Raw genomic sequence first — 15787 nt, 5'->3', positions numbered from 1 at the left:
TCTCACCAGATTCCCTTGCAGCTCATCTGTATCGTCTTTTGGAGGAGATGCTCCTGTCTGGCATGTGGACTACATCTAACATGCTAATATCCCACTACCTACACCATGTGACCATTTCTTCATCATCTGGATATCATATTCCGCCTGTTGCTGTTTTCCACGTGATGGTTCAACTGTGTATCGGTAAGCTTACTTTTTTCTCTATCCTACAGGGTCAGGTGGTGAGTGGTTCCTGTCTAGGTATATTTATTGGCTATCAACTGCAAAATTTGCATTGTATGGCCTATCACACAAAGAGTAGATATATATCACGTATTGGGGTACCCTCAGCAAAACACCTTCAATGGTTTGAGACCCAGAGGCTGGTGTAGCAGGAAGTTGGACCAGTCAAACAGTTGGCTGGGGCATCCACCAGATCAAACTAATGGGGCTTGACCCACCAACTTATATATATACATATACCTCTCTCCAGGCCTCGAATGCACACTGTCAAGATGGGTGTTCACAAGATCTCTAGTAGGTTCACTTCACGGTATATTTCGTCATAACTATGCACCTCCCGCACCTCACTGACTCCTGGACTATCATAAGTAAAGTAAAAGGAGATTACTGCCCATCTGTGCCATTTCTTCAATCAAATAAGTCAGGAATGGTCTGCTTTTCAAAATAGGGTTACCATGATCATCCATTCTACAGTCTCCAGTGTAACACTCCTCCGGACTTCCCACCATGTTTCCCTCCCTCCCCCTTCTGCAAGTGGGCTATGGGAATCCTTAACACTTACCAGTTCCTAACTGCTGGAGTGGTGGACCATGGAAGGTTCCACCTGAATGTGCTCAATCCCATTCTGCTAGTATACATGGTGTAGATCCTCCAATTGACTCATAAACTGGAGTAGATCCACCAAATACAGTTCACCCCTATGGTTGGGACTTCTCATCCTACCATTGCCCGGATGTTGGTTCCAGGATGGTAAGTTTTGGATTAGAGCTGGACCAGCCTTCATAAATCCTCATGCATATGTTGATAGGGTGTCCTTGCCTTACCAGAGACACGATGTACTAGTTGGTCAAGGTACCCCCAGCATACCTCTTCCATCAAGCTAAGGCTTGGGAGTTTGGTATTGCAAGGAGCTGGACTGGCTGACAGGTACTCTAGTTGGCTGGGGTACCCCTGGCACAGCACCTGTGGGTCATGACTCATAAGTTCTGGTAGCACATGGAGATGGGCCAGGAACCAGAAGTCTGTTTGGTTTTGGATTTGAGTGAACCACCACTTTTGCACCGGTCTCTTCACATTTTGATTGTTGGAATCTAGGTATCATATCATAAGTTGATATTTTTCTACACTGAAAATATATTTCTGATAGGTACTTACCTCTTCTCTTCCTTCCTTACCAGAAGGGTGCTTCTTTTGTACCACATCTCGAAGTGAAGGTTAGGCTGAATAATATAGAGGGAGTAACCTGCATCAGGAGTGTGTGTAACACTCCTATTGGTGGAGGGTTGCCACATGCTTATTTGCATCCGAAGGTGCAGTAGAAACACACTGAACATGGGGTAGGTGGGAGTTTCAAGGCTAGTGGTGAGTGAAATGAATTTTGCATATAGAGAGCAGCACTGAATGAGAAAAGCTATTTTGTGAACGGAGATAAGTACTTATCAGAAACATATTTTCAGTGTAGGAAAATATTAACTTATAAAAATACATTTTAGTATATTTGACCACTAAATATAACAGAACTTCATGTAAATTACAATTCTATTTGAGTATTTTGACGTTTTACAGTATAATTTTTGGAGAAAAAAAAGAATCTACTACTGAAAAAAATCAAATTTGAAAAACTGCCAGACTTTCCTCATAATTTACCATATTGCCAAATCCAATTTTGAGTGTTTGAAATAGTTTTTAACAGAAAACACCTGCATACTGTGTTTCATGACATATCAAAATATCTAATCAATACAAGGTGAGGAGGGGTTGAAATAGAGGATTAAAGGTCAAGCAACCTATGTGAGCATAATAAGGTAAAAAGATATAGTATTGTGAATATCTGATAAGAAGTGTTTTTGTGTACATGTCTTTGGTTCATTCTTTTTGCATGTTCTATGATGCTTAAAATGAAACTAGTTTTATCTGGGAATACCTTTGAGGGTCATTGCCAGTGTCTGAATGATGGAAGATTTGTTGATACTTTTGTACATGTTACAACTTGGATTTCATCAAATGCTATACCAAATTTGCCTTTGGCTAAAAAACCTAAATCAGCAATAGAAAATTATATTATTCAAAAGGAAATTGCTTATGGAGAAAATAAAAATGAATATAAATACATTAAAGTAAATGAAAAAAAGATAATCACAACAAAGACCAAAACCAGCTCTATAACAACATGGTCCTTCATAGTGACTCTTACGACCCCAAAGGTTCATTCATTTCATGATTTATAGACCATGTAATGAAAATAAAACAAAGCCATATACATGAAAATACTTCTTAAATAGTCCAAATTCACTCTTATAGTTACAGTAGTATACAGTTTTGCCTTATTTTGCCCACATAGCTTTAGTGACCTTTACTTTTGTACCTCAGACTCTCTTCAATTTTTGCCTCATAAAACACATATAGGTTTCTTAATTTTTGAACTCCATATTTTAACTCCTCCTCAACATGTATTGAAATGCTGCAAACTAGTTCCAACACTTAAATCTTCTGTTTTGACATTTTTAGTATATAATAAAGAATTTTGGTATTTTTAACCTTTTTTTCAGTAATAGGTTCCATATTATATTTAGTTTAGAAATAGTACTGTGAGAATTAAAAATATCCAACTAGTAACCTAATCTAGATAAAATTCTCTTATAGTAGTGAAATGTTCTAAAGTGACTTCTTATGATCACTTACTTACATATATAAAAATATATTTTGTGCACAACAGCTGCATCTTTGGACACAAATGTCTGCCATTTTGTTTCTGTTGACCCCATTGACCTAACACTGGTTTCAAAAAATTTAGTTTTTTGTGCATTTCAACGAGATACTGCTTGAATGCTAACTCTGATATTAGATAGTTTTGTTTGAGTTTACTTACTGATTATAAGTATTTGTTTTTTATTAATGTTGGATATACAAGACTGTTTGGTGTCAGAGTTGTTGCTAGTTTATTTTATGACTTAATATTTGGGTGATTGTTTAGTTTTCATGATGGGAATGTTGAGAGTTGATTGTTTTAAAGGCATTAGTTGGGACAAATTTTAATACGTAATTGTAAGAGTTGTAGGGTATATGCAATTAGATTGTTGTACTGGGCTTTAGTAATATTGTTGACATCATGTAACTCAAATCTTCTATGTTTTTCTCATTACCTTAAGTGAGTATTGTTCTATTATAGTGTCATGTAGTTTATAGAAAGTTTGAGTCCTCAGTGAACAAGGAGATATATATATATAGGTGACTAGCAAGTGCAAGAAAAGTCATGTCAAGTAAGAGATAATCAAACATATCTAGACTGAATGATTGGCAGTTTAGCTGTGATGGGAAATTTATAAAGAAATTAGAAGTTTAGTCAGGAAAACATTTAGTTAGTGAAAGTGAAGTAAAGTTCACTCAGATAAAAAATTAGAAAACGTGAAATTAGCCAGTGTGTGAGTGATTAACCATAATAGGTGATATTTTAAAGTGAGTTTCACAGGTTAACAGAGATAAGGAGAATAATTTGTCCTGTCAATGGGTGTTCTAAAATAATTGAACCCGTCTGTGTGGACTTTGACAAAAGGAGACAATTATTTAAAGTTTGAGATATAACTGTGGTAACCCACGGGGTAACATAAGTGAATTTATCACAGATTGTATAGTAAGAAATAGAATAAAGAAAAATAATTAATCTTGTCAATTGGATTCTAAAGTAATTGAATTAGCCTGTGTGGAATTTTGACAAGAAAATTATTTAGAGTTTTAGATAGAACTGTGATATTCTATAGTGTAAAGAATTTTTGTACATACATTTGACTTGTTTTGAATATATTATTCTAAAACAAGTGGATTGTGTGCTGTCCGTTTATTGTTGAAATTTATTGCCAGCAAGTCACAGACACCTACTGTAAGAGAATCCTAGCCCACTCATATACAAAAACCCTGACATTTTAATTACAGCTTTTGCAGTAAGGTATGATGTTTCAATCACTTGTATGATCATTCTCAAGTATACAGGTTTTAATAACAGAAAATAGTTTTGTGATACCGTTAAAACTTGTGAACTTAAGAATGATTGCACCAGTGATTGAAACATCACATCTGTTTAAAAAAATATCTTCTTCTTTACTGTAAAAGCTGTAACTTTAAATAAAAAAAAATTAATATTGATTTTAGGTCACACATCTTATTATTTTTCCTTTCTTGTTTAAAAAAAAAGGTAATTATTTTCATTGCACAAAAGCCAAGACAGTTCTGTTATTCTCATAGTGAAATATTTGGCTATGGTGCATCACTCTGAAAGTGTATTTTGTTGCTGGTTTTCTCTAATTATTTTTCGGTTCAAAGACAAGAGAAGCAACAAGGAAGAAAAATACAGAAATAGATTTAGATCTTCAGAAGTTGTGGGCTCTTCAAACAGAAGTAGAACAGAAAGACAAAACAATTAAAGCTCTTCGTAAGTTATTGGTAAGTATGATAATTTCTAGAAACTTGAATCTGTAGTTAGTTTTGGTATTTTCAACCTGAATGATGCTTTATGTATCTTATGGATTAAACAATCAGATAAAAGCATTTTCTGTTTACAACAGCTGAAATGAAGGAGGACAATAAGTCAGCAACACCCGTTGCCCCTGTGTCTACTTTTAACATAATATTTGGCTATCATAGTAATAGAGGCCCCACAACTGAAAGTGCGGAGCATGTTCAGTAGCATATCGTGGCTTGAACCTTAAACTTTCAATCTGCAGCTTGGCACACGGAGCACTAAGCCATTCTCAGCCACTTTCATAAGAAACAAACACTGGATTTCAGTCCATCTTTGAAATCATGGTAAATTAGTGGCCTAGACCAGTGGTTCCCAAACTTTTTCATGGTGAGACCTAGAAACACTACCTTTGTCACAATGATCCTACGTGGAAACGTTTTGATAAAGTTCAAATAATAATGTGATATTAAACTTTTCATTACTAAAGTGGCTGGAGTTACAACAACACATTGAATTACTAAATTATAAAAATCCTATTATATCGGCTGAAAGATGTAGAAGGAAAACTGTGTCTTAACAGTTAATGCAAGCTAGTTGCTTGTTTTAGTGAGCATAGTTTCTCCAAACGTTATTGTAGTCTTGTTACTCATCATCATAGTTCTGTTTCCATGTCTTTCAGTTGATTACTTACTTTTATCTTGTGTTGCACCAGTGAGGAAAATCTTGATTCCCTGAAGTATTACAATGTAATGGTGTAAAAACAAGTTGTCTTGTTACTCATCATCATAGTTCTGTTTCCATGTCTTTCAGTTGATTACTTACCTTTATCTTGTGTTGCACCAGTGAGGAAAATCTTGATTCTCTGAAGTATTACAATGTAATGGTGTAAAAAGAATTGTTATACTTTGTTTTATTTTATAACATATGTTATAAAATATTGCTATTTTATTTAAGAAACTCAGATTTAGACCAATTTAAAACCAGATCATGATTTGTAGTAGGTTGTTGTCTTCTTTAAATTACTGTTTTACTCACAGGTAGAGCCAATGAAACTGAAACATCATGTACAAAGCAGATAATTTGTAGAGAAATCTAACATTACTCACAGGTTAGAGCCAAGGAAACTAAAACACCATTTACAAAGCAGCCAATTTGAGAGAGATCAGACTTTACTCACAGGTAGTCAAAGAAATTAAAACACCATGTACAAAGCAGACAATATGTAGAGAGATCAGACTACTCACAGGTAAAGCCAATGAAATTAAAACACCATTAACGAAGCAGACAGTTTGCAGAGAGATCTGACATTACTTACAGGTTAAAGTCAAAGAAATTAAAACACCATTTACAAAGCAGCCAATTTGAGAGGGATCAGATTTTACTCACAGACAAAGCCAAATAAATTAAAACACCATTTACCAAGCAGCCAATTTGTAGAGAGAGAGATCAGACATTACTCACAGGTTAGAGTCAAAGAAACTGGAGAGTAGTCACATGTTCAAAAATGGTGCAAAATTGATAAGGTATATAGACTGGTGCACTGAACGCAAAATTGTTTTAACAATGCTTAGAAAGCAGAAAATAGATCAAGATAGCTTTGTGTGAGAAAAGGTAAGACTAGATCAGAAACACCATGTACAAAGCAGGCCTTAATTCGCAGAGAGCTACGTACTATGTTCGGCTAGTGATTTCTTCTTCTTTTGAACTTGACAGTGTTTCTGAGGAAGAATACAATCAAGGATAAGACAATTTGGATACTTTTACCAGCACCTTCTTATTTTTGTCTGACTCTACATCACTTCAGGAGTTTTCACCTTCCACATATTTTTACAACTAGTTAATCAGGTTGTCAGTCAATGCATATTCAGGTTTTACTGTATTTTCTGGACATGGGTGTTTTCGTTAGTTTTCTTTTTCCTGCTTCAGTTTCCATGCCACCATGTTGTCCACTTTGATGGAGGTTTGTTCTCCTCCTTTCTTCCCATTGCATCCAGTTCTCCCAGTGGATCAGTGGTAAGCTTTCTGACTTGTACACTTCACATCTGGTTGCCTTTGGAGGAGATTGTTCAGGCCAGAATGTGGACTACTCCCAATACCTTTGTCACTCTTTATTTGCACAATCTGGCTGTATCTTGCTCAGGTGGATATTGTCTCCCTCCCGTGGCAATTCTACACATGTCCATTTGCCTTTGACTGGAGTAAGTCTTATTACTTCCTTTCATTTATGTTTTCATTTTCAACAACCCTCATTTTTACCACTGATAACAGGATCCCACTCTGTGGTGGGTGTTGCTTGGTTGGGTATGCTTCGTCTCAAACCGCACTATTTATTGATTGCACTATAATGCTCACTGTAGAGATGGGGTGTTCCACAAGACCACTTATGTCATACCTAGTGGTATATATATATATATATATATGTTTCTAGGTATCAGTAAGTTTCACTCAATGGTGGACCATCACTCATGGACTTCATGAATAAAGCAGAAGGGGATTTCTGCCCATATTTTCAAAATAGAGAATCACAGACACCCGTTGCACTTTCTCCGATGTGACATTCCTTCAGACTCCCTACTGCACTTGCTTCCCCCTTTTTTTCTTCCAGTGGAACATGGAAATCCTTACTACTTCTCAGTTCCCAGTATCTGGGGTGGTGGACCATGGACACTTCTTCCTGATTTAGTTTAGAAATTTAATTTACCATACATACTCATGATTATACACTCAGTGAGAAGAGAGCAAAGCTGGTTTCCCTCCTTCCATTTCCCCTGGATGTTTTTTCCCAGGTGGACAGCTGTCAGTTGGAACAGGTCCAGCCTACACGGGATCCTACTTGTAATAGTTGATTTGGGATGACACTGCCCTGTTCCTATAGTTGTGTGCAGTAGAGGCCCCTCTTCTCATTGATTCCAGTTGCAGGACATTCTTTCTTTGTTGTACAGTTCAGTTTGTGGTACTTTGTCTGCCTCGTAATACCAGCAACAGAACGTACGTACACTGTTGTTACAGTTGAGCGAATGTTCCATGTTCTCCTCGTAATGTAGGGTGTCTCTTCCCTGCATCTACGGTTGAGTGATTTACGATTTCTGTGTGTAATAGCGGTTCCAGATATTACCCTGTTCTTACGGTTGAGTTGAGGCAATGGCACTACCTCGTAATGCTGGGTTTGATTTGTTGTACTTCTTGTACCAAAAGTAGTTTTGGGAGTTTGTCCAGTTTTGGTTAAAAACTAACTTCTTCTTCATAATTCCAGTTGGTTGACATATGACACTCTGTTTACTTATGGTTGGGTTGATGAGTATGTGTAACATGGTCCACATGCCCTAACCACAATGTTTATGTTACAATATATTTGGTTTTATCTTTTCTGAGCCTCAACCTCCTAATGCCAAGGATGAGTTATGGAACCGTGTCTGTCCGGTTGAGGCTGTGTATGCACATACCTAATTCTGTATATATTTTACTATAGATTGCACCTCTCAGAACAAATTACACTGGTGCAGTCCTTTTTTTCGCCCATATCATATTAATTTCCTACTTCAAGAGCAAAGAATATACCTGTTCCAGATGTAGTGCAGTACCCTACAGGTGTGCTTCCTTTTCGTATCGGAGCACACCTGTTCATTTCGAGCAATTGCTTTCTGCTTGGTTTCAATGTTGTGTACCTAAACCAGCCCCTCCACCTTTGCAATGTGTGACTTTAGCTTCATGTTGAGAGAAGGTAAGACTGTATCAGAAGTTAACATTTTTCTTACACTGAAAATGTATTTCTGATAGTTACTTACCTCCTTGGTGGAGAGTAGTCATGTGATAAGTACATGCTCAAAAAGGGCACAATATTGATGGGGTATATAGTCTGGTGTGCTCAGTGAAAAAACTTTTTAGCAATGCTTAGCGGGTAGAAAGAAGATTGAGATAGTTTTGAGTGAAAGGAGATCAGTACCTATCAGAAATACATTTAGTTTCTTTGACTCTAACCTCTGAGTAAATTCTGATCTCTCTACAAATTAACTGCTTTGTACATGGTGTTTTAGTTTCTTTGGTTCTACCTGTGAGCACACTCTGACTAGTTGCTAAGTTGGATACTTTTTACCTAGTGTTTTGTTGCCTGTAACTTTCAGTAAATTTTAATAGATTTCTAAACCAGTTGGTTAGTATGCGGCATACGTTGTTTCTGTCAATCAAACCTATCAGTGAGATATGTTTTAAACAAATGTGGTAAAACGTATTTATGTGCTTTAAAGGCTCACCAGAAAGATATCCTGAAACGACAATCGAAAGACCTAGAAACTGAGACAAAACAGAAACTAGACTTCCAGAAGCAACACTATAATGCTACAGTACAGAGGCATCAAACATTCATAGATCAGGTATGTCTTGTCCACTCTATGAAAAGTTTTTGTCAAGTTTATGTACTAGTGGTGCTGTAGGTTTTCCAGGGTTAGTTTTAGATAAAAGCTGTATAAAGTTGGGGAGTCAACAAATGCTATGATAACGAATACAAGACAGTGTTTTATATTATATATCAGAGTATCCAGAGTCAATGAAAATTATAATTGTAATATCTTTACTCTCAGATTCTCCTTTTTTCCTTCTAGTGAGAAACTGATACTATAAGATAATGCACATTTGTTTCAAATAATTTATAAAAGTTCATTTATGGATATTACACATTTATTGAGAGTTATTTGTGAGTTTTGTGCTTGTATATTACACATTTATTGAGAGTTATTTGTGAGTTTTGTGCTTGTATATTGCACATTTATTGAGAGTTATTTGTGAGTTTTGTGCTTGTATATTACACATTTATTGAGAGTTATTTGTGAGTTTTGTGCTTGTATATTACACATTTATTGAGAGTTATTTGTGAGTTTTGTGCTTGCATGTTGCACATTTATTGAGAGTTATTTGTGAGTTTTGTGCTTGTATATTGCACATTTATTATGAGTTATTTATGTGTTTTGTGCTTGTATATTACACATTTATTGAGAGTTATTTGTGAGTTTTGTGCTTGTATGTTGCACATTTATTGAGAGTTATTTATGAAAGTTACTGGTTGCATATTAAACGTTTCTTGAGAATTATTTGTGAGATTTTATAAGTCAGGCACTGCAATGTTTCTTTTAGAGTTAGTTGAGAAGTATTGAAACTTAAAATCAACTGTTTACCTACATTATTTACCAAAGTATCAATACAACTCATCATCATCATGATTAATGTTTTGTCTAAACATTAGAATTTTAATTTTCTATATGAGCTTTAGATTTCATATTATTGTCCGTTATGGCTATTTCCTTACCCAATTAGAAACAGTCCTGCAACAGATAGACTTATTTCTCTTCAAGAAAGGAATGGAATCTTGTAGGCATTCTAGGTTTACTTGTGAATGAGATTTCCCAATGCTTCTTTTTTTGTAGTTGATTAAAGATAAGAAAGAATTGACAGAAAAGTACGAGGAAGTATTACTGGCTTTGAAGAGTAGCGAAAGCAAATATGCTGCCAAGATTAAAGCTCAAAATGAAAGGTAGAAAAACACATTTTTCTTGCTTCTTTTAATATCCATGCATTTGTAGGACAGTAGTATTGAATGTGCTATCTAAAACAGCTCGGAATTTTAAGATACTTTGAAACACACCTGTGACAAATATACCAAGTTTATGAAGAACATTTCTGCTCTTAACCAAAATGAATTATATAAATTTTTACTTCTCTGAAAATTTTCCTACATATCTATAACTTGAGGATCATAATGTGGACGATGCAAATATTTAATGTTTGGACAATACCCAAGATTTACTGAGTAAACAATAACTAGGCTTTATTGAGTAAATAAAAACTATGCTTTACTTATTAGATGATAACTATATTTTACTGAAAGATGATCAACAGGCTTCACTTTGTGTATATGATAATCAAGCTTTACTGAAGAAACAATAACCACACCTTACTGAGTACATAATAACCAGTCTTTACTGACTAGATGATAACCATGCTTTACTGAGTAGACGATAACCACACTTTACTGAGTAGACGATAACCACACTTTACTGAGTAGACCATAACCAGCCTTTATTAACTAGATAGTAACCAGCTTTTACCGACTAAATGGTAACCAGCTTATACTAAGTAGACAAAAACCAGCCTTTATTGACTAAACTATAACCACGCTTTACTGAGTAAATAATAACCAGCTTCTACTAAGAAAATGATAACCAGTTATTACTGACTAGATGGTAACCAGCTTTTACTGACTAGACAATAATTAGTCTTTACTGACTAGATGGTAACCAGCTTTTACTAAGTAGAAGATAACCAGTCTTTACTGACTAGATGATAACCAGCTTTTACTAAGTAGATGATAACCAGTCTTTACTGACTAGATGATAACCAGTCTTTACTGACTAGATGATAACCAGCTTTTACTTACTAGACGATAACCAGTCTTTACTGACTAGATGATAACCAGCTTTTACTAAGTAGATGATAACCAGCCTTTACTTACTAGATGATAACCAGCCTTTACTTACTAGACGATAACCAGTCTTCACTAAGTAGATGATAACCAACTTTTACTAAGTAGAAGATAACCAGTCTTTACTGACTAGATGGTAACCAGCTTTTACTAAGTAGAATATAACCAGCCTTTACTTACTAGACGATAACCAGTCTTCACTGATTAGATTATAAGCAGCTTTTACTAAGTAGATGATATTACAATATAAGTTGTCTGTTTAAAAGTACTGAACAAATTATGTACTGTTTTTCTCTTAATTGATGTATACTTTGTCACTAATATGTATTTTAATCTATGGCATAAGACATGCTATTGATCTGCAGAAAACCAAAGAACTAGCCACAGCTAGTGAGAAGATCTACAGGGAGAAATGGATCAGCAATCAGAAGAAGAGAATAAAGGTAGAAACGGAAGTGTATTGTTGCTGTTTATATATGATTTGTAGTTAAGTATGTATTAATAGACTTTTGCAATAGTTCACTACTAGAGGAGCAGTGCTATTTTCATTTATTTTTTTAGTGTTATATATACAAAATCTTCACATTGGACCAGCTTCTGTTTATGACTACTGACCTGTTACATGTTACAAGTATACTTGTACTTAGTATAGATTAAAAAAAGATTGTTTAAAAAATAATTCAAAATGAAAGAGTGCCACATGTCGTAAAAGTAAAAGAATATGTTGCTTATGGAAATCATAAGCTCTCTATGTTTTACATATTGAAGTCACTGCCACATGTTATAAAAGTAAAGAATATGTTGCTTATGGAAATCATAAGCTCTCTATGTTTTACATATTGAAGTCACTGCCACATGTTATAAAAGTAAAAGAATATGTTGCTTATGGAAATCATAAGCTCTCTATGTTTTACATATTGAAGTCACTGCCACATGTTATAAAAGTAAAAGAATATGTTGCTTATGGAAATCATAAGCTCTCTGTGTTTTACATATTGAAGTCACTGCCACATGTTATAAAGTAAAAGAATCTGTTGCTTATGGAAATCATAAGCTCTCTGTGTTTTACATATTGAAGTCACTGCCACATGTTATAAAAGTAAAAGAATATGTTGCTTATGGAAATCATAAGCTCTCTGTGTTTTACATATTGAAGTCACTGCCACATGTTATAAAAGTAAAAGAATATGTTGCTTATGGAAATCATAAGCTCTCTATGTTTTACATATTGAAGTCACTGCCACATGTCTTGAAATTGTTTTGGAAGAAGGTAAGGCAAAGAGCAAGAAGTTAACTGATTTTTAATTAACTTTAATGGAAATTAAGCTGGCAACAATGAATCACCTAGGTATTATCATGGATTTCTAAATAACTGTGATCTTTTGCTGTTCATTGTGATGAATTTTCAGTCAAGTACTGAAGGAGTCACACGTGAAGAGTAGCTTTAATGGTAACAGAATATTCTGACGGTGGATAATGTGAAGTGTTTTGATGTATTACAAGGCCTCAAATGTATCATTTTATAATGCATACCAACAAGTAGTGGTATAACATGTTTCTGTTCCATAAAAATAGTTTTATAGATTCTTTATTTTAAAAAGAATTTGACACAATATGTATACCATTCATGTAAAGATGTATAGAGCTTGTTGCTTATATACCAAGATTCTGTTTTCCAGTTATTTCTATTTACTTATTTCAAGATGATGTTTTTCTCCCTTTATACTGTCAGGAGATTAAAAATAATTTTCTCTGGTGTAGTTTATTAGCTACTATCACAACATGTATAGATAAAGACAAAGTGGTTATTTTATTGTCATACCTCAAGGAAATGACAGTTAAAGGGCTTGAACCAGAGATCAAACAACTTATGAAATCTCATCATCAAGAACTAGAGCAGCTGAAAGAAGTCCACCAGACAGAGTTAGTCCAGGTGGAAGAGAAAATCGCAAATTACTATAAACAGAAAATGGACCAACTTCGGGAGCAACTAAGTAGAGAGAAAGATGACGCTTGCGAACGAGAAAGGGAGCTAGCACGAGAAAGGTGTCCATAAAAATACTTGATCAATGATTCATCATTGTAGAATATTCAGTTGAGAGAATATAATCAAATTCTTGTTCAAAGTTAATCAAATTTGTGAATATAAATGAAAACCTGAATATTCAGTTTATTAAGAGATTATTCTAACAAAAAACAACTTCCATTTCGGCTTCAGTTTTCTTTTTAAAGCATGTACCCATATATCTGTAAGAATAAATGTATTGAAAATTACAAAAATCACTATAAGTGTTATCACAATATCTCAATTAGGCTTTTGTGTTCTGATTTATATGTTTAATAACAACTGATTAATTCTAAAAATCTTTACTCATATAAATTGTAGAATAAATCGTTCTGTGTATTAGACATGACTTCTTTAGTAAATTATAACATTTAGTATCTGCTTTTCAACTCTGTTGACTTAGTTAATTGTTAAAATAGTTTTAAATCCATATTTTTGTATGTAAAGTATAAAACCTTTTTTTAAGCAGTAAATTAAATTACCAGCCTCTTCTCTTGTCGAACAGAATAGTATGAGTTTATCAATTTTTGAGTAGAGCTGATTTTATCAGAAATATCTGAATTATAAAGTATAAAATCCAAGAATCCTCTTCTTCATATATTTAAACTATTAATTACACTTTGTTTTAAAATAGACCAACAATGATACACACTAATCTGTTTTACCTGACAGATTTGAAAGACAGCTAGAGCGAGAAGAGGCCACGTATCAACAGCTTAGAAGGAGACTCCACTGCTCTTTGCAAGAAGAAAAAGAGCAATTGGTTCAGGAGATTAGCTGGATAAAGAAAGAGCAACAGGAAAAACTGAAAGAACTGCATGACAGAAAGCAAGAAGAAATTGTGAACTTACAAAACCAATTTGTTCAAGAAAAAAAAGAATTAAAGACTGACCATGAGGTGGCTATTATTCTTGATTCATACTAATGTCTGATTTTAAAAGAACATGACAACAAGGGACCATTTGGTTATTCTTTCACACCCACCTTTGAGAAAAGCAGAAACTTAAACCCACCTTATATTTTTCAAGAAATTATTGATTCTCTTTTAAAACTCTTCTAAAATATAAAATGACAGCCACTGCTCATCAGTAAAATATTCCATATACAAATCCCCATGTTAAAAAAATAAAGGGTCTTAACTGGAGTCTAGTCTGTCTTTTTCAAATATTAAACTTGGGGCCTCTCGTACTGTTACATTCAAAATACATACAACATAAAAATTAAGAGACCTTTATCATGTTGATACCCTGTATGTCTTTTAAACTTCACTAAGATCATCTCTTTTCCTTCTTTTCTTGAGAGAAAATAGTTAAATCAAGAGATCTGAAACGTATCGCCATAAGATAACCTTTCCATCCCTGGAATCATCCTAGTAGCCCGCTCCAATAAGTCAATATCTTTTCTTAGGTGAGGCCTAACTAGTACTTTATATACAGATAATTACCTAATTTGATATGATTATTGTATCTACTTATTTGTTAGCAGCAACAGAATACTGTATAATAAATTTATTTTTTTGGTGTTTAATGATTTTCTTTCGGAGTTCTTGCTACCAAGCTTATTTAAGTTGAGCCCATATTTAGCATGTAATTCAACCTTATTCTTCAAGTTATATCTGTTACTCTAAGCATATTCTCAATAATATTTCATTTAGGACTTGAATCCTGCAAAGCAGCCTGTTCCTATATCTAGCTTGAAGGAACACTCTCGTAAGGGCCACCATTTATTTACTTATCCCTACACCCCTGAAGGAGTTCTCCATACTTTTTAAGCTGCTATTTTGATTAACAGCTCCCAACATTGTTCACTCCAGTTGTTTTTGAAACAGTATTTTAAGTCACATATGTAGCAATTTTTAGTTTATTTAATAGTCTGTATAAAGAATTTTTTAATTTAATTTTATTTATTAAAAACTATAGGAAAAACATTCAATCTAGCTGGTCTACTTTTTGTTGTTGTTACTTCTAAGAATATGGTGAATGTTTGATCAATTAGCAGCAATGGATGTGAAGTAATAATACTCTAACTTATATTCATGATTTACTTGGACCAGCTCATTTTACATTCCCTATGATTTTGTATTAACAAGTATAGTCTTCAAACTATGATTCTGTTTCACCAACTTTAAAAATTACTTTCTTAATTTAAATTTCTTGAAGTTTCTAATACACGCAGTTATTGGGAGTAATGAACTACTCCATTTTACTGTATGATTAGATTCTTTAATCTCATTGGCTATTATAATTGTTAATAATATTTGTGTTCAATTATTAGTGTTGTAGCCCTAGAATAACCAGAAGAGCATAGACGTTAGGCCTACTAACAACTGGAGATTCTCAAACCTTGGGTTTGGAAATGTATTTCCCTTCAAGTTGGAGTTATCAGATTGCAAAAGGAATGAGACAAAATACAAGCTTCACACAAATAATAAACATTTAGTAATACTCTTACAAGAAAATCCACTACAATACACAATAATACAAAAGATAAGTTAAATAAAACTACTATGAATAAAAATATATTAAAACCACAGTTATCAGCTGATGATATGATGTCTATGATCCATAAAGAA

At 34.0% G+C, this 15787-nt stretch overlaps 1 protein-coding gene across 1 annotated transcript in view; it reads left to right on the top strand.

Annotated features, from left to right (window-relative positions):
* The window catches only part of LOC106461609 (centrosomal protein of 131 kDa-like), a 52358-nt gene that overhangs the window by 25346 nt on the left and 11225 nt on the right, over positions 1-15787 (top strand). The window contains exons 9-14 of the mRNA XM_013921449.2: positions 4540-4659; positions 8923-9048; positions 10096-10202; positions 11497-11593; positions 12979-13196; positions 13888-14113. Of these exons, the coding sequence (XP_013776903.2) occupies positions 4540-4659; positions 8923-9048; positions 10096-10202; positions 11497-11593; positions 12979-13196; positions 13888-14113 (894 nt within the window). The remainder of the gene's footprint in view (positions 1-4539; positions 4660-8922; positions 9049-10095; positions 10203-11496; positions 11594-12978; positions 13197-13887; positions 14114-15787) is intronic.

This window comes from Limulus polyphemus, unplaced genomic scaffold (genome assembly GCF_000517525.1).
Source record: "Limulus polyphemus unplaced genomic scaffold, Limulus_polyphemus-2.1.2 Scaffold997, whole genome shotgun sequence".
In the NCBI taxonomy this organism is placed as follows: Eukaryota; Metazoa; Arthropoda; class Merostomata; order Xiphosura; family Limulidae; genus Limulus; species Limulus polyphemus.
This window is presented reverse-complemented; position numbering and strand designations above follow the sequence as displayed.